Consider the following 15,814-nt stretch of genomic DNA (forward strand, 5'->3'; position numbering starts at 1 on the left):
CTAGCAGTCTGTCCTTGACATATACACAAGCCTTCAGAGAGATGGTAAAGCCTTTCCACCCAGATGCCTGTTGTCAGTAGAAGCATTTGCTCAAGTTTTAGACAAATTACTACTGCTAATGTTCGAGAGAGCTGCTGCTATGGTGTTGTTTCCAAAAACACTTCTTGTGTATCCCTCATGGATGGTAGCTATTGCAGACATATTATAGTTATGTTTAACCCACTCCAGATGATAGGATTTCTTTCAGCAGTGTCAGAATTTGGCGAAGACCACTCTGTATTAAGCTGTGTGTTAAGCTCTTAATAACTGAATGGTTATGTGGCCATAATTAGATGCCAGTTCCCAGCAGAAGCTGATAAATACTACATAAATTACTTAAAGTGTATTTTTTTCCTTTAAATATTGAAATGCATTTCATAATTGGTTTTAGTCCACTTGTTCCCCGGGTGCTCAATGTTATTCTTCCATTTCATGCTGAGGTAACATTATCCTGTCTTTATGACGGTACTTTTATGATAAGGAGACTGTGTAAGGGTTACCCAGTACCATATGAGTATTTTGTTGCAAATGTGTCCATATGTATCCCAAATCACTTAATTTGAATTTCTTACTTATCCCGTCTCCTGATTTTATGCACATAAAATCAGTCTCCATATCCCATTAATTTCTGTTACTAAGAAGTCAATGGTCAAAAGAGTGGTGTTTTTTGTCAGGGAAATAAAAAATGATCAGCACAGTGGATGAATTTCTTTATGTGAACACTTTAAGCCTTTTATGAATTTTGATTGTAGAGCCATTTCTTCTCTGAAGAAATTTATAGAAGAAGGGGCTTAAGATTTCTGAGTTGTGTTTTAATTTAAAATGTTATGTTGAAATTGTCTAGCTACATTTATTGCAGTCAGAGTTGGAATACCTTTTTTCCATAGACAGTTCATTGGCTACTTACCTAGCCAACATGTAATGCCTTTGACATTTGGCATATCTGTGGAAAAACCCAAATTGTAACTGCTTTGTGAATGTGAAATACTGGTATGGTGTTAGAGAGAGGAATACTTGCTTCCTGCCTTTTGTCCAGTATTGCTATCTTAGGGGCTGAGGTATTACATTCCTACATGTCTGACAGCCTGAAGACAGTAAATGCCTCTTGAGTTTGTTTACTTGATAAAATATCTGGATTTACTCAAATCAGAAGATAACATCTCTTTTAGTTTTTATGCAGGAAAATCTCCACCCCCAGTTACAAAACCCGTGTCTAATGTTGCATGGGAAAAATTTTAAACAATAAATATTAGTTCTCTCTGTAGTCTCGTCATATAAAGGTGCAGTGTGTTAAAGGAGAGGCCACTGCCTGAACATTCTCACACCACTCAAAGAGTTACACATGCACCACCCACGGTTGTCACCACAAGGACTGGGGTCCCTTCACCAGCTCCAGATGGCCCATGGGTGCCTCTCCTGATTCCTTGCCCACACATACCGTCCCTCTCAGGTGTGCTTCCTCATTCTTCAAGCTTGATCCTTGGCAGGTGTCAAATTTGTGAAAATAAGTAACTTGAGAGTGGTACAGCACCTGCTAGCTGGCAGAGCATGGGAAATTAAAAAGCCCTAGACTTAAGATAAACATTACCTAGCAACAAGAACATCAGTGCAATGTCAATATTCCTTTCCATTCCAGCCAAAAATATATCTTGGTGTAAGAACACAGCTTGTCAGCTAAGGCTTCGGAAAATCCAACTGCTCATGCTAAGCAAGTAAAGCAAAGCAAGCAATATACTAAATCTCATAATAATGACTCAATTTAAGTAATTCTACTTAAAATTTACTACAGAATATTCTGAGTTGGAAGGGACTCACAAGGATCACTTAGTCCAACTGTTGAGGAAATACAGAGATTGAACACACAACCTTGGCATTATTTGCACCATGTTCTAACCAGCTGAGCTAATCTCGGGTCATACTAAAGAGCTGCCATCTTTCAACAGAGAGATAGAAGATGGTCTGCAGAAAGTTTAAAGCTGGTATATGGCTTGACAGTGTTTAAGCATAACTTCTTTTGGGTGAATATTAAATGTCCAAGATATCTTTCCTGAGTCTCTGAAATAGTAATTTTGTGTATGTTTTACTTATGAACTATTTTTTTCCCCCTTATTTTTAATATTAAATTAATTTTGTTTAATTCCAATATGCATGTATTCATTTTTTCCCCCGGCAGGTTTCATTTCTGGCCTCTGCTTACATGAGCCAGCATATCTCAGAGGAAAGCTGCTTTGCTCTCGCATCTGTTACCCATTATCTTTACCTCTGCCAGTTCAGCTGGATGCTTATTCAGGTTGGTATCGTAGTCCTTTTTATCCCTTCCCCAAAACATGTGTAAAAGTAATTGATAGTTAAACTGTATTTCTATTATATTTTAGTGCATATATATATACATATCTGTACATCTATGTATAGAGAGAGATATAGAGCACTGAAATTCAGTGCTACTAGAAGGCCAAAACTTTAGATGATTTTTATTAAACCTAGAGTGACTCTAAGAGTAAATATACAAACACTATAAGGACTTTTGCCATTCATTTCCATTCCAACTATGTAAGAATGTCCTTGCCTCACTTTATCCTCAGAGCAAGGTAGAATTGCCTCAGAACAAGGAAGAATTATTTTTCTTACTGTTAATACTTTTTCTAAACATCTCTTATTTGGTCTTTTGAAGCAGTCCTTTACATGTGAAGTGTAAATGTAAACTATACTGTAATTTGTTAAGTCAGTGGCATTTTAGTCATTGAATTTGTGTAACATGACAGACATACCTTCACAAGTTTACATTAAAATACAGAACATGTGTATTCATAATTATTTCCAGAATTTTTATAGAATCTTAGTATCATTTAGACTGGAGAAGCCCTCTAGGATCATCAAGTCAAACAATTAACTCAATACTCCCAAGTCCACAAGTAAACCATGTGCCCCCATCCTTTTCTCCAAGCTGAACACCCCCAGTTCCCTCAGCTAATACTCATCAGATGAGTACACCAGACTAGTCACAGATCTGTTGCTTGTTTGATATATTATCAAACAAAGTAAATGGTGGAAAAAACAGTTGAACTAATATGGAACACCATGAACAATCCAATTATTTATGGAAAATTACCAGTTGTAAGTTAGTCAAAATAACAAGCTGTGGGGCTATTAGAAAAAATACATTATTATGCCCTCATCTAGAAATTTATATTTAGCACCAGTATGTGAGTTAAGTGATTTATTTGTCTGTCATTTTAAGAGGATTTGTCCCCAGCACATTCATTTCAGCATACAGCTTTATATATGCAGCTCCATATCTTACCGTACAAATCCTCCAATATGCAGGCTGTCAGACCAAACCAAGAATTGCAAATTAGGCTGCATCTAAATCCAACTTTCTCTCCCAGTAACATTCATGTGATATGTGGCATTTTCATGGAATATGTCAGGCTCATGTTCATTGAAAACCCTATTGGCCTCTTCAATGGCTCAGCTGTGCTCATTAGCTTTAGAAAACTACATGTAGATGGCCTCAATAGAGAAATTTGTTTCCTTGGCAAATGATGTTTTGTAGGTTAACTACTCTAAAATATTTTATAAACTGTAAATTATATTCTTCACAGTTGCTCATTCACTTTATTCCTAAATTGCTTTAGAGCTCTTTACCATTTGCTAATTTGGACAAAGTAACATTTTAAAGTTTCTTTTTTTACTGAGATGCCTCAAGCTTTGATAACTCAGTGTTTGATAGTACTTCATCATCCCATTCTGTGTTTTACATTTCATTGAGTTGCAAAAATTACTTACAATGCCAAAAAAAAGTAGTATGGAAGTTAACAGTTGGTCATTTTTATGTCTGTAGTTGGAATCCAATGTTACTTTTTTTACATAGACTTTGGTCAAATGGTAACAACTCGCACAATAGATTGCATTTACTGGAGCCTCAGGCTTGTGTTAAACGTGAAGACTCTTCATGGAAATCTGATTGGACAAAAGTGCTTAAGAGGGAATCCATCAGCCTGCTGAGTGATGAGCTGCCAGGAGTAGAACTCAGAATGAAGATGATTCTTCTTTTTGTAGGTGCAGGCCTTCAGCTGAGAATAATTACTGAACTTTGGAAGACCCAAAAGGAATTAAATAATGGGACATATAGATCCCAGTCCTCAGCCAGAGCTTTTCTCCTCTCGGCTGGGACTAGATCTTGACTTTTTATATCTTATTATGGAATGAGTAAGCTATATCAGAGCACAAGAAGGAGTGCTGGGGACATCTCTGTGCTTGAATTGGTCCCTATGACTATTCTAGAAAACCTTGTGGATCCAAGGGGAAACCAGACTGATTTGGGAAGTCTGGATGCTACTGCTGTTAGAGCAGCAGATTTTAAAATCTGGGAAATTAATATTTGTATTTCTCAGCATAGTATACTTTATATACATGGCTTAATTTGAAAAGCAGATTTAATGATGTTTTTATATTTGAATGAGGCTTAAATACTTCTGTCTGGAAAAGAACAAAAATACAGGAACAGATTCTGTGTCCTTTGTGCAGTCACTCTGCCCTCTATGAGGCTGCATACCATAGTGCATATGTTTGATCATTGACTTACATCATAGAAATCTGCAAGTGACTGCCGTGATCACAGGATACAGAGGTAGGTGAATGTGATAATCAAGTACAAGCATGGTGCACGTATGTGAAACTGAAGTATCCATAAAACCTATTTGATTTTAACTGACCAAAAGTTGGTGGAGTATTATTTTCAGGCAACAAAGCTCTATAAGAAAACACTGATTTCAGTTGGATATATACAGATTTATTTCTGGGGTCCAGATCAAAGACCTTCACTTTCTAGAATGTAGGATAACTTCCTTATTTTTTGGTTTTTGTAATCATTCCATCTTCTGCATAGTGCTTAGTAATTATGCCAAACATTTTGTCTTATGTCAATGCTCTTTACAAAACAATTAATCTATAGCTTCATGTTTTAATTCTTGTTCTCTTTTTAGCTTCTTTTATTTGTAGACATATTCAATGTCAGTATTTCTGCTACAAGTGTAGCTACTACTCATACATAGACAGAAATGCAAGAATGGAAAGGATCTCAGAGGTCAACTGGTCCATTTTCAGCATCAGGACAGAGATTATATCAAATCATCCTTGCTTGTCTGTTTGTTCTTCTCCCTTTTTTATTATATGGTCTTGTTTCTTGCTTTTTATAGGGAGAATTTGCAAGTCACAGAAAGTTGATAGCATTACGCATTATTTTAAAGGATGAGGCTTTCTTAACTGCAGAAGAAAAGGAGTAAGCAAGGTGAAAATAGCAGTTTATGGGCCCAAAATATTTACCTTATATTAATGTCTGACATCAAGAGGTCTTAATCCTGACAACTGTCCCTTTGCACAATTGAACAGCATAAAGCTGTATTTTCAAATGCATTTATCTTAGGAGCACATGCCAAGAGTGTCTTTCAGCATAACAAGGAAAATAAGTTTCTTCCCTTAGTATTTTCTAATGTGTTGCAAATTGTAAGTTACAGAAAAAATAAAAGCTGTCTATTCAGTTAAAAAAAAAAATCTGTAGTTTTCAAATGCCAATTCTGATACAGAGTAAAATGATGGAAAAATATGATTCTTTGTTTTCTTGAGCTATTGCTAGAGTGAATTAAATCAACAGTAAAAGTGTCAATTCAACAAGCAAACCATGATGAAAGTCATGAACTTGCTAACACCCATACCTGAATCTTTCTCCTACATCCATTTAATGGCACTTTAAATTTTCTATAAATTTCTATACATCTGTGTCAGACTTGTAAGATGTTTACTGATCTTAAAGTAAGTTTGGTGCTTTTCTTTTTATTTTTAAGAATAATTTTTGGACTGCTTATCAGTTTCAAAAAAGGAATTATACAAAAGTATACAATTATTATAAATTGACCCCTCCAGCTGTTTGTAAAAAGAAGGAAAATATAATTTTTCCTACCAAATTGGGAAAGATACTAAATGAAGTATTTTGCACCTGTTGTTTGCCAGCTATCTGCAGATTATCACAGGTGGTGGGACACTGGAAACAGTTGCCCAGAGAAGTTGTGGCTACTTTATCCCTGGAAGTGCTCAAGGGCAGTTTGGAGATGAGACTGAGCAACTTTGTTGTCCTTGTTTAGGAATGGTATTCTCCAATTTAGTGTTCCCACTGAATCTGTGAATCTGTGCACTGCTCCCTTGCCCCCAGCCTCCCCCTCCCTTTGCCCTGCTTGGGCTGGAGAGGAGAATTGGAGACTCAGAAGGCAAAGATCATGGGTTGAGATAAGAGCAATCTGCTGGAAACAGCAATGAGATAAGGAAGTAAACAGTACAACAGCAATACTGACAGAGAGTAGAAGAAAGAAGTGAATGATTCACACAGAAACATCACCGCCCAACTGCTCCCTCCACCACACTACACTGACGCAGAACAAACCCCTTCTCCCCAGAAGAGTTCCATCCCCCAGCCCTCAGCAATGATGGGTCCCAGCCATGGCTACTGTAAAAATTAACCCTATGTCTGTTCACAGGACACTGGTCCAGTGGAAAATATCCCATGGCAAAAATATCCCATGGCAGGAGATGTGAACTAGATGGCCCCTTCCAACACAAAAAACTCTGAAATTCTGTGATTATCACTAAAGATAAATGAATGAATAAATAAATAAATGTGTCCCAGGTTTGGGAATGTGAGTTCCACTAACTGCCTCATTTTGAAAGAAAAATACCTTCACTGAAGTTCACATTGTCTCATTAGAGTACTATGTGAATAAACAATTATTTAGCATTCTATATCAGAACAAATCACAACTTGCCCATTTGTTCTTTCACCTGAGCAGCTAGAAAATGGACTGTACATTTTATTCTTCTGTTGAACTGGTAATTGTTGCAGCATGGCAACAGGAAAGGATTTGCTAAAATTAGCTCCTCTATTATTTCAGTGATTACATTTTGAAGCATCAAAAGGGGTTGAAGATAAGAACTAGTAATTATCAAAATACAAATGTTACTGTGCAGAAAATGTGAATAATCCAACCTCACTTACACCTTTACAGCAGCTGTATTAAGTGTTATGCTCAGTGATAAATGAGGTGAGATGTCTAAATAGGCTAACCAAACACAGAGCAAGGACATGAGGTATGATTTCATAGAAAGCAATTTCCGTTGGATGACTAAGAACAGTGTTCACCAGATTGTCAGAATTAGTAAAACCAACAGTCCCTGAGTGTAATGGCATATATAGTTCAAGGATTTTGGTCTCTGGAAGCACTTGCAGTGAGGCACAGCCTAGCCAAGACTACAAGGGCATGTAAGTGAAGTGTGTTTATTGACATAAAGTGACAAACAGAATTTTGAGTGAGTTTTCAATCCCACATAAAAGTTAACAGAACAACCAAATCCTTCTACAAGCTGTGGATTTTTGCCCAAATACCAATTTCATCTATTTAATATTTTCTTCCTGTGCATGTCCAGCAATGTAATTAATAGATTTTCTTTGTTCTTTCAATGTGTCCAGGATAGTTGCATTTCTATGGTGTGGTTTACCTGTGATCTTTTAAGGAAAATAAATTTTGCCTTTGTTCATATAGCACCAATCACCAAATGAAAACTAAGAAAGACATAATAATTATTATATAATTATATACACTGGACATATGCTATGATATAAGCCATGAAATTTCATTCTCTAAAAAAGCATTTAAAACACTTGGTAACTTGCTTTGTAAACAAATTATTATCAGTGAAAGTATTGCATATTCATGCTATATAAATCACAGAACAAAATCTGAAATGATAGTTAATTAATGATACCTACATAAGGAATCTAGAAACAACTAATTAAGTACTTGAATGTGAAAAGTAGGTGTTCCTGAAAAAAGGGATAGACAAGCCCTTGGATGAGGGAAATGTGTAAAATTTCACTCAATAAAATAATCACATTGCATTGTCTTGTCACAGTGTATGAATTTTTACTTATTCTTACAGTAGATGGCTGAAAATGAAGCATGTAAGTCAACATTATTATATGAAACCCTTGTGTAGAACATGGGGAAAGATGATTATGCTTGGGTTAGGATTAATGAGTGCCTGAAGGTGCCTGTCCTTTCTCTGTTGACTGACAAGACATGCTTAAAGGCACAAGCTCGAATTAGATACTTTATATGCAAAAAAAAGACAATCCCTATTCACCCCCCCATATAAAAGGCCAGAAATAATGATATAGCATGGAGACCTGTAGGTGGTATAACAGTTTTGAAGTAGAGAAAGTGAGAATTTTTTTTTTTTTTTTGGTGGATAGCTTATGTGTTTATTAGACAGTACTGTGTAAATGTGCATTTTAAAATGCTCACACATGACAGTGTTTCTTCTATTAACATCTTGAAGAAAATTCAAATATTCAGGCACTGTGCTAAGTATTCTGATTTACTTGAAGGGTTTCCTCTACTCCTACTACTGGCTCTTCAAAGGGGTTTCAGCTATTCCACTATTTTGATTCATATATGGTTTTAAGCTAAATTATGTTGCTTGATGATTAGTTGATTATAAGAAAACAGAATGTTTTAGAGATGCCTGTGGATTTACATTAATTTATTTGCACTTTTTTCTCAAATTCTTACACATATATTGCACAGAATCACAGAACTGTTGAAGTCTGAACGGGTACCTTGAGACTGTCTAGTGCAACACCCTACCTCAAACAGATAGGACAGGTTGCCCAGGACCATGATAATTTTGATTTTGATTCTCTAAGGACACATACTCCACAAGCTCTCTAGCCTTTTCGGCCCAGTGTTTGACCACACTTACAGTTAGAAAGCTTTTTCTTGTATGCAGATTGAGCTTTTTGTATGTTAATTTGGGCCCATTTCCTCTTGTCCCACCACTGTGCATCACTGAGGAGAGTCTATCTCCCTCTTCTTCGACATTGCCTCCCATCAAATGTTTATACATACGGTATGGCCCCCCTAAACATCCTTTTTCAGCCACAGCTCTCTCAGCCTTCCCCCATGGGAGAACTTTTCCATCCCACAATCATCATCATGAGCCTTTACTGGTTCATTGGAGCTCCACGTCTGTCTTGTACTACTGAGCCCAGAACAGGATCACAGAACCATCAAAGGAGTTTAGTGCGTTTCCTACAAGGTACATACAGCTGAACAATAACATAAAAATATGAAGTACAGATCAGATGTAGAAATACTATATGCCAGTATTCAATGTGAAGGTATGAATATCTAGAAAATAAGCGACTTTTGCACCAAAAAGCTGTTTTTACATTGCAAAAATAGTATTCTCTACTAAACAGAGTTTCTCTTCCTCTATGTTAGTCTAATTCAAAATACTAATATAAATAAGCATATTGCTTTTATAATGTCTTTTTTGTTACTTAAGGAAAAAAAACTGAGCACATAGTATTTTTGTTGAATAGTGTTTGTACAGATACCAGAAAAACGGCAGAAAAACGTTGTACTGTGACCTTCACAGTGATTTGGTTTTTGGCATAGTTTATCACCAGCAAGTCTACTGATTGTCTTTGTGCATTTTTCTTCAGGCTGTTAATTTCTGGTACGTCCTTGTGATGAATGATGAGCACACAGAGAGGCGCTATCTGCTTTACTTCCTTTTGAGTTGGGGGCTTCCAGCTTCTGTTGTTATCCTTCTTCTAATTATCCTGAGAGGAATCTACCATCACAGCACAGCAGAGATTTATGGCCTTGTCTACGGTGATCTGTAAGTGTTTGCTTAAAAAAGCATGAACTAGGCATTGTACTGTCTATTTCAGTTTGTCCCAAATTTTCTTCCATGTAGAGAGTGGGTTATATCAAAGAAATGGTCAGGGGACGCCTCATTTGGTGGAGATGAGGCAAGTGTCGCCCATATGCAGTACAGCAGTATCTGTGCAGTTGGACTTTGCTCCAGTTTCTCCTTCTGGCAGAGCTGGCCCAAGCATGTCTGTTTAGTGACTAAATTTTTATTATTTTTTTTTCTGAGAATGTGCAATTTCAGGCTAGAGGACAGAAATGGCTTCTGCTGCAGAATGGGGAAAAGAGCATGGTTTTTTTTCCATTTAATTTCTGTGATAAAAAACCCCAAAACCAAATCAAGCCTTAATCTCCCCATCTCTTATGTTAATAAGTATATTCTTTGCTAAAAAGTATTACTATATTATTATGTCAGATATTTTTCCTGAACTCTTTCTCTCCTAATAATGAATATGTTATATTCCAAGTTTGAGAGTTGCTGTGTTGTTGACAATTATCACAGCCCTTTCAAAGTTACATATAAGCATAGAAAACTGTCTTAATTAAAACAGTATATTTTCATAGAACCAGATGCATTTAAGTGGAGATACAGAGATAAATATTTTTGCTCCTTCTTAGCTTTTTTTTTTCCCCCCCTCTGGGTCATTTTCTGGCGAACTTAATCTGTTCTATTAAGATGATAGCTCTTCTAGGATATGAGGATAATATATTTATTGATTTTGTATCACAATTACATGCTTCATGTGCAGAAAAGACTAAACATGCATCTTCTTTTTAAAAAGAATGTATAAAATCTTTTTATGAAAACATCATATAAGGTTGCTTTCAGGAGACTATCCCACAGCAGGAGGCTATTCATCTGTCTTTAATAAAAGAGGAATATACAGTGTGCATCCATCCATTTTAAGAGAACAAAATTTAGTGTTGTGGGGTTTTTTTCACACAAAAAAGGGTATCCCTGTGAGAAGTAGATATTTGAATTTCATACTGATGTTGAAGTATATGCAAGTACACACACACACACATTTGGCCTTATAAATATTATTTGTATACGCATATCTGTATGTGAATCTGTACTGTGCATGGTAAGCAGGGATGCCTGATTTGGTTGCAGTTGAGTTACCTTGGGTACCACAAATTTTGTGACCATGTTGGCTGAAGTTTTGTCCCACATTCATAGGCACCAGCTCAACTCAGAAGTATAACTGAGGTCCACAACAACAGACCTTTGCTGATGTTCATGTTATATCAGGGAGTGCTCCATAGCTGTATACCATGCCATACACATCATTATTTCTTCACAGAATATATATTTTTCTTTATGGTAAAATGCTTCTTTGTGCATAGTAAACACAAGGAATATGTGTAACAATAAGTCTCCAACTGCAGCAGGGTTGATGGTATCGTTATGCAGTGAAACACAGTTTTCCAGTTGTTTTCTTTTAATGTCCATGTCTCATTCTTCCAAAAACAAGGAAAAACCTTACATTCTGATTATTAAGTAAAGGAAAATGACTCAGTCCAACCCATTGCCTAAATTAAATATAACACTTGTCCAGCTTTCTACTTGTATAAAATGCCAGAAATCATCCCAAGCTTAGTGAATGTGCAGCTTATTCCATCTCAGTCAATGTGGACACTGTAAGAGATACCTGCAAGAATTTTCATAAATAGCATCAATGCTAATTCCTGATTTGAAGAGCACTGTAAGACTTGTTCTTATTTATACAAGAGGACTTTGAAAGACAGATTGTAAAAAAGGGGACAGATTGAGATACAGCACTTGGTTTGTTTTCTCCAAACAAGAATGCAGTAGTGGAAAAAGTGACAAGGATATTTCCAAATCCAAACGCATTACATACTGACTTCAGAGTCAGCCTCAGAAATGGTTTGAGAACAATAGTGTGCTGGAGAACAAATGTGATAGCTGGAAGACTGGTTAAAGTAATAGAAGTAGTTAAGCCTGTTATCTTCTCTCGTAAGCAATCACTCCTTCAGGCAACTCATTTTTTAATTTTTGGTGTCTGACCAACTGTTTTGCTCTTAACCAGTACGCCATGGGCACAATTAATAGCCAACAGTATAGCTATGTTTAGAGAAGTTCATTTTCACTTGCAATGAACAAAAAAATGAGTTCAGCTGTGTTGGTTTTTAAGCTTCAAAGGAAGTATTGGGATAGTTTCTCTCCAGATATGACAAATCCTACACAAAAATGCCTGTATTTTATACTCTGATTCCCATGTCCTAGTATAAACCAGTAGTATACCATTGATTACTTTAATAATTAATAGTGTTTATATATGATATGAACAGTTCTCTCTTTGGCATTATGTGGGTTTTTTTAATTGATTTTTTTTTTAATACTAGTAAATTTGTCTGTATAAATGCCACCAAGCAGCATTCTTTTTTTCATTCATTTTGAGGTTGAAGTTCAATGATAAGTGAAAGACCTAAGTGACAGAGAAGGGCTCTTTCATTCCTCCCTTTGCTGAATCCCCCACTGCTCAGCTGCAAAGGTTGAAGTCTCTCAGTAAGAATAGAAAAGATGCTGATTCTGGACAACTTTAGAGTAGTACAGGGTTTTTTATAACATCTTTTAGAGTTCTAGGCAATCTCTTGGGTACAAGTCCAGTGAGTATAGCATAATTAACCTTTAAACTTGTGTTTGTGAACAAAAGCTGATATTTGTCATTAAATAATTCTGGCTTCTGATCTCAGAAGCAGATGAGTTAGGGCAAAGCTTGAAAATGGGTGTGGTTCATCAACTTCCAACAACATTGAAATTTTCAGGGCTACATGAGAAACTAGAAAGCTACTTTACTGTCAAAGATTTCTATTTTAGCTCTTTTACTTGCATCTTTGTTTTGTAGATGTTAGAGAGTGACAAGTGACCAGGATGAAACTGAGAGAGCTAGATTTTATGTAATTATTCAGATTTCTCTCTCTTCTCACCCCTCCATTGTGCTATACATCTCTTTGTCAGTGTCTGCAGTTTGAATTTGCCTCCTTATTAGGTGAACTGTGTCTTTGTACTTTAAGAGATCTGTTACAAGAAACACCACTCTGTTTAACTGTTTTGCTAAGATAAAACTTTTCAGAACCTTAACTGAAAGATTTTCAGTTAAATGAAAATCTATATATACCAAGAATGCAGCAAATGCTGAACTCTCTAGAGTTTAGGAACCACAGTAAGGTTTGGGATTTGATTTTAAGGTGAATTTTGTCTTGTTGTAAACTCATCCATTCATAAGGGTTTTTTTATTTAATAAAAAAAAAATTTTCTGAAAGGTACATTTGATCTATTAACTACTTGGGTATTTTAAATCTCTTTCCTACAGCAGCATGTTTTTACAAGCTCAGGAGCTACTCTTGCTGCTGCTTTAAGCTTTGAGTCTGACTAGACCTTCTTGAAATCAAATTCACATAAGAAAGCTAAAGGACTTTATTTATTAGACTATAAGCTAAAACAGTAGCCTTTGAAAATGAGAAAATTGAAAATACACTTGACAGAAAAAAAAATCTAAAAGTTTATAAGCAAATACCTCCCTGCCCACTGTATCTTTGCAAACGCTGTATTTCAAGCATGATTTTTGTCATGTTGTGTCTTACCTTTCTTTTTAATGGTGGCCAACTCTATAATTTCCTCTAGTTCCCAGAAAGTAGGAGGGGTTTTTTGTTCATGTTCTCTCGGAGATCAGTGTTGGCCCATCTTTATTGCTCTGGATGAGAGGATTGAGTTTACGGTTAGCAAATTTGCAAATGACACCAAGTTGCACAGGAATGTTGATCTGCTGGGGGGCAGGAAAGCTCTGCAGAGGGATCTGGGCAGGCTGGGTTGATTGGCCAACACCAAGGGAATGAAGTTCAACAAGGCCAAGTGCTCGGTCCTGCACTTTGGCCACAACAACGCCATGCAGAGCTACAGGCTGGGAATGGAATAGCTGGACAGTGGCCCAGCAAAAGAAGTGCCTGGGGGTGCTGGTTGTCAGCAAGTTGTGAGTGACCTGTGCCCAGGTAGCCCAGAAGGCCAGTGGCATTCTGAGCTGGGTCAGAAATATGGAGCCAGTCGGAGCAGGGCAGTGATTGTCCCGTAGTGGGCACAGGTGAAGCCACACCTTGTGTTCTGTGCTCGGTTTTGTACCACTCCATTTAGGAGGGACATTGAGGTGCTTGAGTGTGTCCAGAGAAGTGCAGTAGAGCTGGGGAAGGGTCTGGAGCACAAGTCCTGTGAGGAGAGGCTAAGACTGGAGAAAAGGAGTCTCAGGGGAGGCCTTATAACTCTACAACTCCCTGAAAGGAGATTGTAGCTGGGTGAAAATCGGCCTCTTCTCCCAGACAGCCAGTGACAGGATGAGGGGATGTAGTCTCAAGCCGCACCAGGAGCAGGTGCTCTCAAGTGCACCAGGAGAGGTTCTTCACAAAAAGAGTGACTAGATATTGGAATGAGCTGTCCAGGGACATAGTGCAGTCACCTGGAGGTGTTTAAGGAAAGGCTGGGTGTGGCATATAGTGCCATAGTCTAGTAGACATGGTATTTGGTCATGGATTGGTCTCAATGATCTCAGAGTTCTTTTCCAGCCTAATTAATTCTGTGATTCTGTTTGAGCTTGGCTGTCTTTTACTTGCTCTTTTCCCTCTGTTAATCTCCCCAGTTTCTAGAAGTGTCTCTCTTTAAGCAGAGTCCTGTATTTGCCCAAGGGAGGAATGATCTCCTTTGTCAGGAGAATTTGTGTTACACATTCATTTTCCTCTTTAAAATCCCATGTGGCAAACAGGGTAGAGAAGATATGTGCTGTTACAATACTTCAAATTTGTACAAATATCCATACACTTGGATTCAGATTGATATTTTCTTATAGCACAAAAAGGGGCAAGCTAAATGTTCTCAAATATTTTTTTTGGTATCATTGTCATGCAATATCGATGAGAAATAATGAAAAGGATTTTCCAGTGGTGTTCCTTTCTTTAAAAAAACAAAAATACTTCTATGTCCTCCACAGTCCAGCTCAAAGCCATTTTTTTTCAGGAAATTCACTGGATCTGTAACTATGGAGCCACATCTGTGGGATAGGGAAACAAAGGTAAAGAAAGCTGGAAACTATGAACTTTTTGCTGTGATTAAGAGTTACAGATCTTCTTAGTACTCTTAGAAAATGTTCACACTGCACTTTCGCTGAATATTACACATAGGGATGGCTCAGGGAACAGATGAACCTGTCATGGTTTTAAGCCCAACTGGACATGAAACACCATGCTTCACCTCCTCCGCTCTTCCTTCTCTATCACAGTTGAATGGGGAGGAGAATCAAAGTGAAATTTGTATATTGAGATAAAAAATGCTTACTAATTGAAAATAAAATAATAATTTAAAATAATCATAATCTTAATAACTAGAATCATAACAATGATTTTTTTATTTTTTTTTAAGTGATGCACAATTCAGTTTGTCTCCACTGGTTGGTTGATGCCAAACACCCCTTCCAGGCTGACTGCACTTACCATTTTATATACTGGCCATGAAGTTCTGTGGTGTGGAAATACCCTTTTGGTCAGTTCAGGTCACGTGTCCAATCCATGTTCCCTTCCAGATTATTTTGCCTACCTTCTCACTGACAGATCATGAGACAAGGAAGGAAAAGTTCTTGACTTAGGGTAAATATGATTAGCAAAAAGCCAAAACATTAGTGTCTTATGAATATCATTCTCATTCCAGTCCAAAACACAGCACTTGTACCATCTGCTAAGAAGAAATTAACTGAAACAAGGACGGAGCCATTGTTAACATTACTGGGATAAGATACTCTGTAGAAAATTGGTACCAAGCCCTTTGCAATGAGTCATGGACACTTTGTGCCATGGCTTCTCTCTAACTGAATGTCTGTCAGTCTGGTGCACTGACCCTTAACCCAGTCAGAAAAATATACTGGATGCTGCTTTGGGTCTCACCCAGTTGTATGACTGTCTCAATGTTGGCACACATCCCAGGAACAGATCCCTGGCTTACTAGCTCT

General features: G+C 37.1%; 1 protein-coding gene across 1 annotated transcript in view; it reads left to right on the forward strand.

Annotated features, from left to right (window-relative positions):
* ADGRV1 (adhesion G protein-coupled receptor V1) overlaps window positions 1–15,814 on the forward strand; it is a 254,889-nt gene that overhangs the window by 167,362 nt on the left and 71,713 nt on the right. The window contains exons 84-85 of the mRNA XM_088054108.1: window positions 2,213–2,329; window positions 9,593–9,771. Coding sequence (XP_087910234.1) covers window positions 2,213–2,329; window positions 9,593–9,771 — 296 coding nt within the window. The remainder of the gene's footprint in view (window positions 1–2,212; window positions 2,330–9,592; window positions 9,772–15,814) is intronic.

Source organism: Pseudopodoces humilis, chromosome 4 (genome assembly GCF_049639895.1).
Source record: "Pseudopodoces humilis isolate 2021_Gansu_Grassland_sample_001 chromosome 4, ASM4963989v1, whole genome shotgun sequence".
In the NCBI taxonomy this organism is placed as follows: Eukaryota; Metazoa; Chordata; class Aves; order Passeriformes; family Paridae; genus Pseudopodoces; species Pseudopodoces humilis.